At 35.1% G+C, this 13,171-nt stretch overlaps 2 protein-coding genes and 1 pseudogene across 3 annotated transcripts; 2 read left to right on the top strand and 1 right to left on the bottom strand.

The window, feature by feature from the left end:
• Window positions 1-348: 348 nt before the first annotated feature.
• On the bottom strand, window positions 349-4,838 carry LOC137748992 (putative U3 small nucleolar RNA-associated protein 7; annotated as a pseudogene). Its single transcript, XR_015952444.1, has 9 exons — window positions 4,451-4,838; window positions 4,115-4,183; window positions 3,931-4,021; window positions 3,514-3,646; window positions 2,849-2,967; window positions 2,204-2,271; window positions 1,346-1,394; window positions 1,077-1,127; window positions 349-985 (listed from the first exon to the last, which is right to left on the bottom strand). The product of XR_015952444.1 is annotated as a putative U3 small nucleolar RNA-associated protein 7 (transcript).
• A 506-nt stretch (window positions 4,839-5,344) lies between these two features.
• Window positions 5,345-10,175, top strand: LOC137747194 (SEC12-like protein 1). The gene is made up of 10 exons (XM_068487245.2): window positions 5,345-5,774; window positions 5,994-6,094; window positions 7,412-7,544; window positions 7,661-7,752; window positions 8,100-8,196; window positions 8,319-8,391; window positions 8,482-8,602; window positions 9,057-9,176; window positions 9,563-9,633; window positions 9,725-10,175. Exons 1-10 carry the CDS (start codon window positions 5,589-5,591, stop codon window positions 9,916-9,918), a joined length of 1,188 nt encoding a protein of 395 aa, XP_068343346.2. The 5' UTR covers window positions 5,345-5,588; the 3' UTR covers window positions 9,919-10,175.
• A 2,312-nt stretch (window positions 10,176-12,487) lies between these two features.
• Window positions 12,488-13,165, top strand: LOC137747977 (E3 ubiquitin-protein ligase BIG BROTHER-like). The gene has a single exon (XM_068488097.2). The coding sequence runs from the start codon at window positions 12,488-12,490 to the stop codon at window positions 13,163-13,165; it is 678 nt and encodes a 225-aa protein (XP_068344198.2).
• The last annotated feature ends 6 nt before the right edge of the window (window positions 13,166-13,171 follow it).

Genomic DNA, 13,171 nt, shown 5'->3' with positions numbered 1-13,171 from the left:
CCTTTCTACTATTTTCGTTGGTTTTTTTGTTGGCCAACAAATAAGGTTATATTAATACGTAGTTTACATTTATTCAAAACGTCCAAAGAATCTAATGGTCCAAAAGTTCAATGCATACCGTACTCCAGTGTACAGTAGAAAAACCTTCCAATCCGAATAACCACCAAACATTGACAGATTCCATGACCAACAAAGATGGATTGAATTCTTTAAAGTCTAGTCCCACATGCAAGCCTGCCAAAGCAACATTTCCTGTGTCTCGGGTTCAAATCATATCCCTCCGCTTAGTGTAGTTTCGAACAATATTAACATTTGTATTAAAAAACCAAACACTCCCTTTGGGATCTAGAATTTTGAATGTTTCTTCTTATAGAAAAGTAGAAGATTTCAATATATGAAATGCAAACAAAATTTTGGTATACACTTTACCTTAAAATACAAGACAAGAGCGAGACCTAGATCAGCACAATCAAGTAGCTGCTTTCTTGCGAACAAACCTCTGCAAAGCTGTTGGTTGTTCTACATGCTCACTTACTTTCTGCTTCTTCCTAGCCACTTGTTCTTCCTCTTTCTTTTGTTGCTCCAAGAACGGCCTTTTGGCGCTCACAATCATCTCCTGCTTCTTCTTTGCCCTCTTACTCCGCTTATTCCTCCCTTTTGTTTTCTTCTTATGTTCAACGCCCTTGACAGCTTCCATGGCAGCTTCCATCTCTGCCTCTTTCTCCTCCTTTGTTCGCCTCTCTTTCCTCCTCCGAGGCTTTAGGGTGCCAAGCTCCGTCGGATTCAACATGATTGTCTCAGGTGGGAGCTTATCAAGTAGAGAGTGCACTTCCTTCTCCCTTCTCTGTTTAGATGTTTCAAATGGATTCGCCACCCAGGTATCAAAGTTGGGTTCTCCAGAACCAGGAATCAGAATACTAGACCACCCCATGGAGTGCCCTATGCCCAGGACATCTTCGTAATCAGAATTGCTTTTAATTGTGAATTAAGCATTTATTATGAAAAGACCGGAATCACAGTTTGAGTAATAAGATAATGCACCAATCTTAAAATACTTTTAATGTTACAGACCATCACGGATCTATCTGGAGAGCTTTAAAAACTTCATTCCATCTTTTATATAGACTCTTCAGGAACACGAAGTCAAGAAATAAGTGATTAGCAGGTTCATAATACATACACCACCATGAGATAACTCAAACACAGAGACATGCGAAAAGAAAATTAGCATATGCAATAATAGAGTAATTGGTTATGTAACTAAAAGTTGGGCAAAGGCTTAAGAATGCTTGCAGGATTGTGAACCATGTGGTTAGACACAGTTTATTCAATACTGTAAACTAACCTTCAAGCAGTGAAGTTCAGTACCATCGCGGTTATAAATATATGGATACCTATTATTAATTAAAATGGTTAGCCACACTAAATAATATAAAACATTATGTAACACAACATCATTTAGAAAACTTATGTAGAACATAAACTATAACAGAATACAAAATGAGTGTTGCTTATAATTTGTAAACATTCAGGTTGCAAAATAAAAGTGAAAAAAAAAAAAAAAAAAAAAAAAACTTGTACATGACCAAAATGCCACAGTAGAATATAGGTTGTAAAGAAACATGAGTTGAAATTATAATTGGTTAAATGAGTACAGTAGGATGAGTCCTAAAGAACTTTGTATGGAAACAGAAGCAAAAAGATGACTGTGATTGATGATAAAACAGTTTTGAGCACCATAAACCAAGCCTTGCACCTGTAACATAGTATGGTAGTAGCACTAAGTTCAGAGAGCAAAGATGCAGAGAAATATTTTAGTCACTGATAACTAGCAAGAGGATTGCTGCTTTATGGAAACCACTGGCCAAAACAACTTAATTTGAATCCCACAACTAGGAAAAAGGGCAAACTCGCTAAGTCAGTGTATAGAAAACGAAGTAAAATTCATCACCATGCAACCACCAGGGATAGAAAAATGTGGTTGTGAGAGGATTAATAACTCTCCAAACCAACAATGTCTAGTGTAGTCATCCATTTTTTGAAACCGAAAAACATATAAGACAGGAATATTGATGTTTGACAATGTCAATCGCATGCAGCAGAAGAAAATTTCCATCTATATCAAGCAACAGTTTACCCAATAAAACTCAAAAGATTGCCAACACAGATAATATTGAGTCAAGTACAGAAAACAGTTTTATACTTTTTCTGGGCAGCAGCAAAGAACATCTCATTGTGCAAGAACGTCACATCATGCACTGTTTCTCTAACCTGAACAAAAACAATTGGCTTATCGGTCCAATGTTCCAATTAAACCCAGAGGTACAAATAAAAGAAGCACCCAACATTCCAGCATATCATTTAAAACATAGAAAGTATGTTTCACACTAATGACCATAAAAAAAAAGAAAATTGACTAACATTCACCCATCTAAAAGAACTAATAGAAAACTCCCATTACATTGAACTGATAATTTGACTCAAAACATCACACAACTTGACAAGGTGCAAAGATTAAATTGTTTAAACAAACTTGCATGATGAATTTCATTCTTTCTCCCTGTGACTTATCTACAAACTACAAAAAGTAAATTGTTTCAACAAACAATGAAGAATTAAAAATGCTTGTTAGAAAATTAGCATCTTATTTAGTCCATTAAATTCACCACTAGTACATTCAAACTTTACATATGAAGCCTAGGACAAGGGAACACATCTAAATATACATAGCAAGAGATGAACAATTTTGTATAATGTATGGTCACAATATAAAACTGCAAAAGTATCACTACTGATGTTGAAACTATAGTTTGGCTATTTTATTTTGAACTCATACTGCCAAAAATACCTGAATTTCTCTAATCAGGCTCATATTTTTCATGTCTACAATAGCCAGATGGCCCTTGCGTCCACCGACTGCCATATATCGACCACTTGAGGTAAAGTCCAGTGTGTACGGACCCAGATCTGCAGATAAGATTTATGAGTCAGTGACACATTTTAGAGTAAGATCAGACATTTCCAAGACTAAGTGGGTAGCCACCTTGGGTTGGGTTGTAGTTAGCTTCAAACGTTAGTTACTTTTATTTGTTTTGTTTGCGTTTTATGTTCTGTTCACTATTTATGTTCCTAGTCGTTATTAAGGAGCCATGTCATATTCGAGTGATTTTTCAAGTATCTTGGACTGTAGGCAGTCCAAAATGAACAATTTAGCTAAAAAGAACAGCGGTTAAGATGGTTAGCATTACTAATAAATCGGTGTACAATGAAGTGAATGAACATCCACAATAACATGAATTGGAATCATCTGTATAATAGGACCTAATGCATAAAAAAATAAGGAACTATCTGAGTCCAAGTTCAGGTCATTCGAAAAGTAAATTTGATTAGGTCAGCTAAAGCAGAATTTGCATAACTGATATGAGAAAGATACACAACAAGATATGGTTTCCAAATTCAGGACATTCCAAAAATAAATTTGCTTAGGTCAATAATAGAAGATTGGGTTTCAACCTGGTAAGACAATATCATGTTGACTTCTTGAGGTTAAGATATCTACTTCACGTGCAATTGACTCTTGTTTGATCCTCCATGTCTTCTCTATACCTTCAGTCTCCAAATAGCCTCCCTCACTTGGCAGAAGCCACTGATAATTTTGATAAAATAAAAAATAAAGAAAAAAAACATTCAAATCAATTGTCATGAGTATGACATGGACTAAAAGAACAGGAGAAGCAAAATATCATATAAAAGATCGACTGGTATGAACTCAGTAAATCAGAGAAAATTCTAATACTAAAAGTATGCAACTGGAAAAGAGAAAATACAGAATCCAGTCTACTACTTAAGCATGGCACTATGTAAGATTCTTTTTCGCTTCCATTCGAAGTTTTAAAAGACCGACAAATCACATTAAAATAAATAAATCACCTTCTCAGCCTTGGCAGCAGCTTGTGCAGATTTTCCATATAATTCTTCTCTAACAGCGAGTTGGACCCTTCAATTTCTTATCTTGCAAGCCCTGAAAACAAAACAAAAAACAAAAAAATTCAAGATACAGTGACAAAAAAGCAAGTAAAAAGCTTCATGAAAAATCAAACTTTCTAGGCCATACCTCCAAAATGGCTTCTGCACCTCTTAGAAACTTCTTCACTCTCTTATCTAACTCATCAGAAACCTTCACCTGCAAATTAAGATACTGCCGATTTATTTTTCAATTTCGTAAGTGAAAGACATTCCAACCTCCCACTCTCCTCCAGCTTGAACCAGAGAGCTATTGTAACTAAAATGCCAAAAAACCTCGAATATCTCCACCTAACAAAACATCTAACAAACATATCCAATGAGACTGAGTAGAATCATGACTGCAAGCAGATCTTACAGAGCTTCTAGATAAAATATAACCAATTGATTTACACAAAGATAAAATAAAATAAGAATTCATCCATACCTGTTCCGTTGCAGGCGCAATAGTGCCACCATCTAGTTTCACGCCCATCTTAATTACCGCAGTTTCGTATCCTTCAAACTCAAAATGCCCTGAAACTTAATGAGTAATAGAATTCAACTGCGACATTCAAATTTGATTTTTCTAAAGAATAAAAGATAAACCGGTCCACATAAATCTTTTGGCTTGAAAACCCACAACATTTCACGCTCCACACCCACACACATCCCGTACAAACCAACCAACCAACCCAATTCAAATGGTGGGTTTGTAATAGATGAACATTAAAGCAAGAGAAAAACAACTGAGTTTGACATAATCAAATTCTGGGATTTTTCGAGCACCTAAGGAATAGCAAATCACAAACGTAAGAAATTAAACAGAAACATAAGAACATAAGGTGCCTAGCACAAAAAAGTATACAAAAATAATGAAATGTTAATACTAAACAATTGACAAAAAAAAAAAAAAAACATATGTAGTAATATAGCATGTACAACGGGTAAACTTCATCTATTTCTCTTAGTGTAGATAATATCATTTGTTAAAAAAAAAAACATTTGTTTCTTAGTATTGGAAATGTTAATGGCAATGTGCGATGTAATGGACTAAGGACAAACTATAAGAAAAAAAACCAAAAACAACTTACGTTATGCTGCGTAGGAATTGACATTTTTATTGGAAAATACTGAAGCTGTTTTTTTTTTTTTTTTTTTTTACTGTTATTACTCATGTAGACTTTTTTACTCATATTTTAGAGATGCTCTAAAATTGGGCTAAAAGGTAACGCAGAAACCATTGATGGGCCTTAAATGGGCCTCAAGCGCAGAAATGGGAATGTTAAAAACGCGTAGAATTTTGAGCGAATATCCATCGACAATGCTTCACAAAGGCGTTGACATCGATCACGGCCAACTTTGTCATCGGCATCACCGTCGTCGATGTACATACGTAGGACCCACAACGACGATAACAACAACATAATCCTTTTCAGACTTTTCTTTTCTTTTTTTCAATCCCTCTATAAATAATAAAAACAAAAAAAAATAAAAGGATTAAATCTCTAACGAATTCCTGAATTCTGCTTCCATCTGAATCAGACTTTGCTTCTTGCTTCTCTCTCTCTCCCAAGTTGAATTGAATGGCGAGCGGTGGGTCCGATCAGCAGGGTCCCGTCACGTGCGGGTCGTGGATCCGCCGTTCCGAAAACGCCAATTGGGTGGTGTTTGGGAGGTCCAGGGCTAAGGACTCCCCTTCTTCCTCTTCGTCAGTTCTCGAGATCTTCTCCTTCGACCCCAAGACCACTTCTCACTCCTCCTCTCCCCTGGTCTCTCTCTTTCTCTCTCTAAAATCCGTGTTTATATATATATATATATATATATATATATATATATTTTTTTTTTTTTTTTTTGGAAGCTTTTTCTTCCTCTGTGAATTGGGTTTTTGTTTTGTTTGAGGGGTTAACGTAAGAGAGCTCCAAGGAAGGTTGAGTTTGACTTTTGTGTTGGGTTGGGGTTTACTAATTTGGTTGTTGGTTATTTTGTAGACGACGTATGTGCTTGAAGAAGTGGAGGGTGACGTAGTTTCGATTGCGGTGCACCCAAGCGGCGACGACCTCGTTTGCTCTACCTCTAATGGTGGCTGCAGGTGAGCATCTTTCTCTTGTACTTTTTTTTTTTTTTTCCTTCCAAATTTACCATCTTTTTTGTTGTTTTCTATGAATCGTACCGTTGCGAGATTTATATAAGATGAATCTGTAGCCTATATGTATAATTTTCTAGTCAGCGAATCCATCACTTTATTTAATGACACACTTTATTGATTAACTAGTGGTAATTAAGGCCTCTAGTAAAGTGGTTTTAAAATAGCTAAGGTGGTTTTAGATAACCAGAAGCATTTACGACAATGTTTGGTCGAAAAAGTTACAAAAGTGCTCATGGGTTTGAAATTACCTGGAAGTGCTTTTTATGGAAGCAATTGAATTTTTATTAAAAATTTCAGCAGGCTTCTAATAGAAGTGCTTCTAGTAATAGCGCTTATGTAGGGTTTTCGAGAAGCATTTCCAGATTGGCCCTTACTATGTTTACAATTCATGTTCAGTGGGATATGTCATTCTTGGTTGAGCACGGAGTTTCCATTTTATGTTTCCCTTGGAGCTTATCTTTTTCCTTTCCTTCATACACTTTCACGCGTGTATGATATGCTGGAAAATTTATCATCAATATGAACCAAGTTTATATAGGGTCTTGTGATAGTTAATTTGCTTTTGGTCTCTGTAACCGGTGAATGTCTCAATGAAGCTTTCACCATTTATAGCATCACAAACCAGTTTGGAACCTAAGTAGGGACTCAACTTTGACATGGAAAAGGTGGTTGATGTTGTTGGTGTAGCTCTGTTTGATTAACCTAAAGCTAACCATATGATTCACTGCTTGAATATTTGATAAAACTATACACTATTAGGGCTTTGATAGCAGGGTAAACATATCGGTGGAATTCCTTCCGGCTTTTCAATGCTATTTTATTTGAGTGGAAATGATATCTTTGCTTTATTGGATCAGATGAAATTTAGAAACCAAAAGATAATTTGGTCTCGTTCTTCTTGATTCTGAAGTGGCCTAATATCAATGCTTTATAGTTGCATATTTTGATTCACTTAAACTGAAGAACAGAAGTTTCATATCAAGATATCATTCAATTTTTGGTGGGGTTTATAAGGAGAAAACTAAGACAGAGTCAAAAGGATGATGAGGATACTTTATTGCATGAATTTTATGTCTAACTCGCTATTGGTCATAGACTAGTCTACCTTCTTCTCCTTTTGCTTCTCCTTCTGTGTTAGCTGGTCTTTTTATCGACACTTAGCAGACACTGTGTATTCCAAATATGACCACCATTGGTACTTTGCCTTACGTTGCCACTTTAGCATCTAGCCGTCAAATGAGGTTTTTTTAAATATTGTAGATCGTTTGAGTTATATGGCCAAGAATCAACAGCAAAGCTGCTGGCAAAAGAACTACCTCCTCTGCAAGGAATTGGTCCCCAGAATTGTCTAGCTTTTAGTGTTGATGGATCTAAATTAGCTACTGGCGGTGCGGTAAGCAGTAATCTATAGTTCCATCCATTATTATCATTTGACTTCTCGTGCTGCTACTCTAGTTATCTTTTTTTTGGTTTGAAACATGTTTTTACTTATGTCCTAATTAACTGTAGGATGGGCATTTGAGAATTTTGGAGTGGCCAAGCCTGCGAATAATCTTAGATGAACCAAAGGCGCATAAGTCTGTGCGTGATATGGATTTCAGGTGAGAAACGAGATTGGGATATGACTGTAAAAGGAGTTATGTATTTTTTTAAGCAATGTCATTGTAGTTACATAGGAGAAAACCTTTACGCTTTCTTGCAGTACTTATTCCACTCATCAAAGAATCTCTGAACTCATTGTTGAACCATCTCAGTCGTGATTGAATATAGTATAAAAATTACAAGTTGGTAATATAATGAAAAAAAAAAAAAAAAAAAAAAACAGGCGCTAATGGGTTTATTTTCCTTTTTATTTTCTTTTGTTTATGGACTGAATTTATTTTCAGATTTCCATATTTGTCCTATTCTTGATTCTTAATATTTCAAACCTTTTTGTATTATATTCTAGCCTAGACTCTGAGTTCCTAGCTTCAACATCTACTGATGGCTCAGCAAGAATATGGAAGCTGGAAGATGGTGTTTTGACTACTTTGACTCGCAACTCGGTATAAATGATTTCTTTAACTTTTGAAAATAAACTGCCGATTTTCTTATATTCGCATAATATTAGGTTTCTTTTTTCCTTTGGTGGGATTTTGGCTTAATGTTTTGTTTTTTATTTTTACAGGATGAAAAGATTGAACTATGCCGGTTTTCCAAAGATGGGACAAAACCCTTTCTGTTTTGCACTGTTCAAAAAGGTCTACCTCTCTGAATTCTGAAGTAAAATAATCTGTACTGCTATATTATTGGTTACCAGACAATTAAATGTATTTGTATGAATCAAACAGGCGATAAAGCTCTCACTGCAGTTTGGGACATAAGTACATGGAGTAAAATTGGGCATAAGCGGCTACTTAAAAAGTCTGCTTCTGTTATGTCTGTTAGCAAAGATGGGAAATATCTTGCACTGTAAGCACTTAACTTTGCATTTGATCCTTTGTTTATAGTAATAGGCTTTACTTGACTATTTGTTAGATAACAAATTTCTCTGCTGGGTGCATCGATTTTAAACTCACAGATTGCTGGTAGTTGGATACTATATGGAAGACTTGTTGACACTTAGCAACTCGAGTAGGTTAATAGTTTGATACACACAGATTGGTGTGCTTACACATGTATTCACTTACTGAGTACACGTATAAGAGCGAGAACACCATACTTTCAATCTGCTATTTTACTTATTCAAAACCAAAGTATATGAATCAATCATTCATTATGTTCTTTTTTCGATCGTACAATGAGTCACAAAACATGAGGATACAGTGTTCTGATGACTTGGTAAATTTGAGAATGCCATATGTTTGTAACATGGTTTATGATATCGCTTTGGCTAATGTGCAATTATTTATTCTTAAAATTGCAGGGGAAGCAAAGATGGTGATATATGCGTGGTTGAAGTTAAGAAAATGGAAATTTGCCACTGGAGTAAGAGGCTACATCTGGGTACAGGCATTGAAACTTTGGAGTTCTGTCCAACTGAAAGGTAAGGCTTTCGAACCAGTTCTACACATGTGTTGTATTTTGAAGCACCATAATTGATTGATCAATGCTTAAACATCAAAGGACTTCTTAACCATTTCTTAAATATAATTGAATTTAACTTTATTTTGTAAAGCAGTAAAAATAAGTACATGCTTGCTCTTTTTTTTTTTTCGTTCTTCTGATTCTTTATACTTTTCTGAAAGCATTTGTCTTGATTCTTGATACTTTTCATTGGAATGAGTACCAACCCTTGCTGGATACGTCGAATGAAATTCAAATTTGAGACGATTTTGCTGTATATTTAGATATTGTATTTCTCACCCAAAAAAATATATATAATTCTCTCCCCTTTTGGTTGTTTTATACTAACATATTCCTTGGTTTCAGGGTTGTGCTTACTACTTCTAATCAATGGGGAGCTGTGGTGACTAAGTTAAATGTTCCAGCAGATTGGAAAGGTATCTCTCTCTCTCTCTGTTTGTGTGTGTTTGTGCGTGCGCGTGCGTATGTGGTTGACAATTTTGCTTACCCCTTGTTTCAAAAATGCAGAGTGGCAGATCTATCTGGTGCTTTTAGGGATGTTTTTGGCATCCGCTGTCGCATTTTACATCTTCTTTGAGAACTCTGATTCATTTTGGAACTTCCCTCTTGGAAGAAATCAACCAGGAAGACCGCAACTCGGAGCTTTTTTAGAGTCTCCGCCTTCTGATGATAGAAATATTTGGGGTCCGGTAGATATGTGATGACCTTAGAATCGGCAAGTGGACACAAACTATGCCAGTTATTTGAGGCGTGTAGAACATTTCTTGTAGCATGCACAGAAAGCGTCTAGCTTTTCGAAATGCATATTTGATTTGGGATTCCCCGGGGTTGTGTGCGAATGCATTTTATGTGTGTAAACTTGTTCGTGCTACTAAGCGACGTTCTTGATTACGGAAGAAATTTGGATTTTTCTTCTCATATGTATAAGGGAGTGGACTGACCACACCATACTTCCCGACGATCGAGTTTTTACCGTCTTTGTGTTTTTCCTTTTCAAGGTGGCCTACTAAAGTTGACAATAACAGATTGGGAAGTAGTAGTCTTTGAGAAGATGGATGCCCAAGATCTGGAGATACTCTAAACGCAATGGATATCGGTGAACTGAATACTGTCAAATCAAAGGGGTGAACCATTTTTTAACGCGTGGAAGCGTTTTGTCCACAAAAGGGAAGTCCGATTTTGGCAAGACTTGATCTTAATATGCCTCCCCGGAACGGGAAGAATTTCTTCCCGTTGCGGAGGAGTTTCGAAAGTTTCCTATTAAGAAATCGGAAGTTCCCCATTAAGAAACAAAAGTATTCTAGTTGAAAACTAGTTCTCCTAATTAAATTAACTGACTCATATTCTTCAAAATATAATGAAAGCACCAGATATAATGGTTTCAAACTATCTGGAAATGCTATTGTTGCCTTCAAAATATAATGACTTTTGAAAAGGTAACCATTTTTCTCATATTACACCATAAGATAATGAAACTGTACCAATTTTGGCATTTTATCTGATTAATTAATTGATCTTTCACTAAATTGATGACATAATAAGCTTGTACATGAAACTAGCGTGTAAGTCACATTTGCATCATATTGATGAAAAAACTCATCAATCTAATGGAGGATGAGATGGTTCAAACATACAAGAGGTATAAATTTATACAATTTTAAAACCTCAAAGCACAATGTGAAAAAAATTCAAATGTTATGGTTTTTTTTAGAAAATTACCCTAAATGTAAAGGGTGTAAATGTCATTTGGCCTTTTTTTAATTACACGAGCGATTAATAATAGATTCAGTTATACTTAGGTTCTCTAAGATGGACACATTTTACAAAAGTTTCTAATTTTTTTTTCGCTGCATAATTACTATAATACCCTCATATCTTTATTGACAGCCTAGTAATCCTAAGGAAATAAGGAACCCCACTCTTAATATATTTTTTTTATTGAAGAAATTAGGTTCACATCCTTCTTTTTTTCAACTTCATTGATTGAAACCTTATTCCTTTTCAATTTTAATCCCTCAATACTATGATCTGGTGGTATTCATCTTCACTTAAAAGTGAGAGGTCTTAGGTTCGAATCTCGTGAATGGTGAATTCGATACCAAATTAGTCTGCCTATTGTATGGCTTTGCCGAACTCCTTCTCCTCTTAGTGTACAAATATCGATGTACTCAAAAAATCAGGTCCCTTGGTTTTAATAAACATCATTAATTATTTCAATAATATAATATTTTACATATCAAGATAATTAAATTTTATTTCTAAATTATTCATTTAGTGTTAGAAACATTACATTTGATATATTTATATCTATTTCTAAATTTTATATAATATATTTTTATTTTTAGTTTGTACCCATTTTAATTTGCAACCTTTTTTTTTATTTATTTAAATTGTGCCAATTTTCTATTCAATTTGAGTTTGTATCCATATATTAAATTCTTTTTGTGTCCATATTTTTCAAACTTTTATTTGTACTCATATTTTTTTTTTGACCTTTTATTTGTACCCATAATTTATTAATAATGTACCCATTTGTCTTTGCAAATGTACCACTTTGTTATATGTAAAATGTACCGATTTTTTTTTTTTGTTGGTAAGTACCATCTCTTTTGTGTAAAATGTACCCATTGTTTTTTTTTTAATTTTTTTTTATATGAAATGAAATGTACCTATTATATAAAACATATCATCTTTTTTTGTATAAAATGTGCCAACTTTTTGTATGTAAAATGTATCATATAAAAATTACCAATTTTTTGTATGTAAAATGTCATTAATATAAGTAATGACAAATCATGGGTTTTATTTAAGTATAATTTTTCTTTTTTATATATTTTCAACAAATTATGAATTTTATTTAAAATCTCATTAATATAAATAACTTATCAAATTTTAAATTAAAAATTATAATAACCTACATAGAAATACATTATTGCATTAATTTCAAGGACTTCAATAAAAAACCGAAAACCAACAAGGTTTCAATCAAAGAACGTTGATAAATAGGTACCGCATCCAAAATCATCATTTTTTATTATTATTTCCGAATCCTGGTTTCATTTGGAAATATGATTCCTACCCTAACAAGGAAATTCGCGCGCGCGCGTGTGTGTATATATATAGGTGCGTAGGTGGATTATGATTCATAGCTCAAGTAATTCACGTATTAATTCGCTTTCGGAAGAACTAGAAATAGCGTACTAATTAATTCCATCTCTCAGGTTCTTAGTTTCTTCTTAATTTTCTTAAATTTCTTTTTGTGATCCACCGATGGAAAGTGAAGGTGATCGGCAAGTGGTGGGATACCATTGCGAAGTGAGGCACTTGGAGGTTTTTGAACCTGACAACGAGTTGCCGCGCACCCAGTTCTTGCTGGCTGTCAAGGCCATAATATTTTCAAGTCAGCCTGCAGCCTTGCACTCCGAGGACGAGGATGACGGTGAACACTACGAAGGAACCTACTCCGAGGAACTCGAACTCGAACTCGATTTCTTGATGGATGAAGACAGGTCAAGGGCTGCCCTAGCTGAAGCTCTAGTTTCTTTCCTGCATGTCCCTCCTCAGATTTGCGACTCCGTGGCGGAAAAAATAGTACAAGAATCCCTAGACGCTGAAACTGATTCTAGACCTTACAGTGATGACATGTTTGTTCAAATGGCAGCGTTCATCACTGTTGTTGTTGATGATGAATTTGAGGGCTTGGAGACGGATGACCCTAAATTTGTGCCCGCAAGTAAGTCATCGATCGAGAAGCTAAAGAGGGCGAGAGTGGAAGTATCTGCGACGTGTTCGGTTTGCATGGAGGAGATGGAGGTTGGTTCGCAAGCAATTCACATGCCATGCTCGCATCTTTACCATAAGGATTGCATTGTTAAGTGGTTGGACAAAAGCAGGGTTTGCCCACTGTGCCGCTTCGCCATGCCTTCCGAAATAAGAACAAAAAATTAAGTGATT

Source organism: Pyrus communis, chromosome 2 (assembly GCF_041283825.1).
Source record: "Pyrus communis isolate YQ-2024b chromosome 2, ASM4128382v1, whole genome shotgun sequence".
Taxonomy (NCBI): domain Eukaryota; kingdom Viridiplantae; phylum Streptophyta; class Magnoliopsida; order Rosales; family Rosaceae; genus Pyrus; species Pyrus communis.
Note: the sequence above shows the minus strand (reverse complement) of the source record. Positions and strands in the feature narration are given on the sequence as shown.

Bases quoted from the DNA above. Each gene is read 5' to 3' on its own strand.
- LOC137747194 (XM_068487245.2), top strand. From the start codon at position 5,589: ATGGCGAGCGGTGGGTCCGATCAGCAGGGTCCCGTCACGTGCGGGTCG. The intron at 6,095-7,411 runs GTGAGCATCTTT...TAAATATTGTAG, and splicing joins ACCTCTAATGGTGGCTGCAG to ATCGTTTGAGTTATATGGCC. The intron at 9,177-9,562 runs GTAAGGCTTTCG...CCTTGGTTTCAG, and splicing joins GAGTTCTGTCCAACTGAAAG to GGTTGTGCTTACTACTTCTA.
- LOC137747977 (XM_068488097.2), top strand. From the start codon at position 12,488: ATGGAAAGTGAAGGTGATCGGCAAGTGGTGGGATACCATTGCGAAGTG.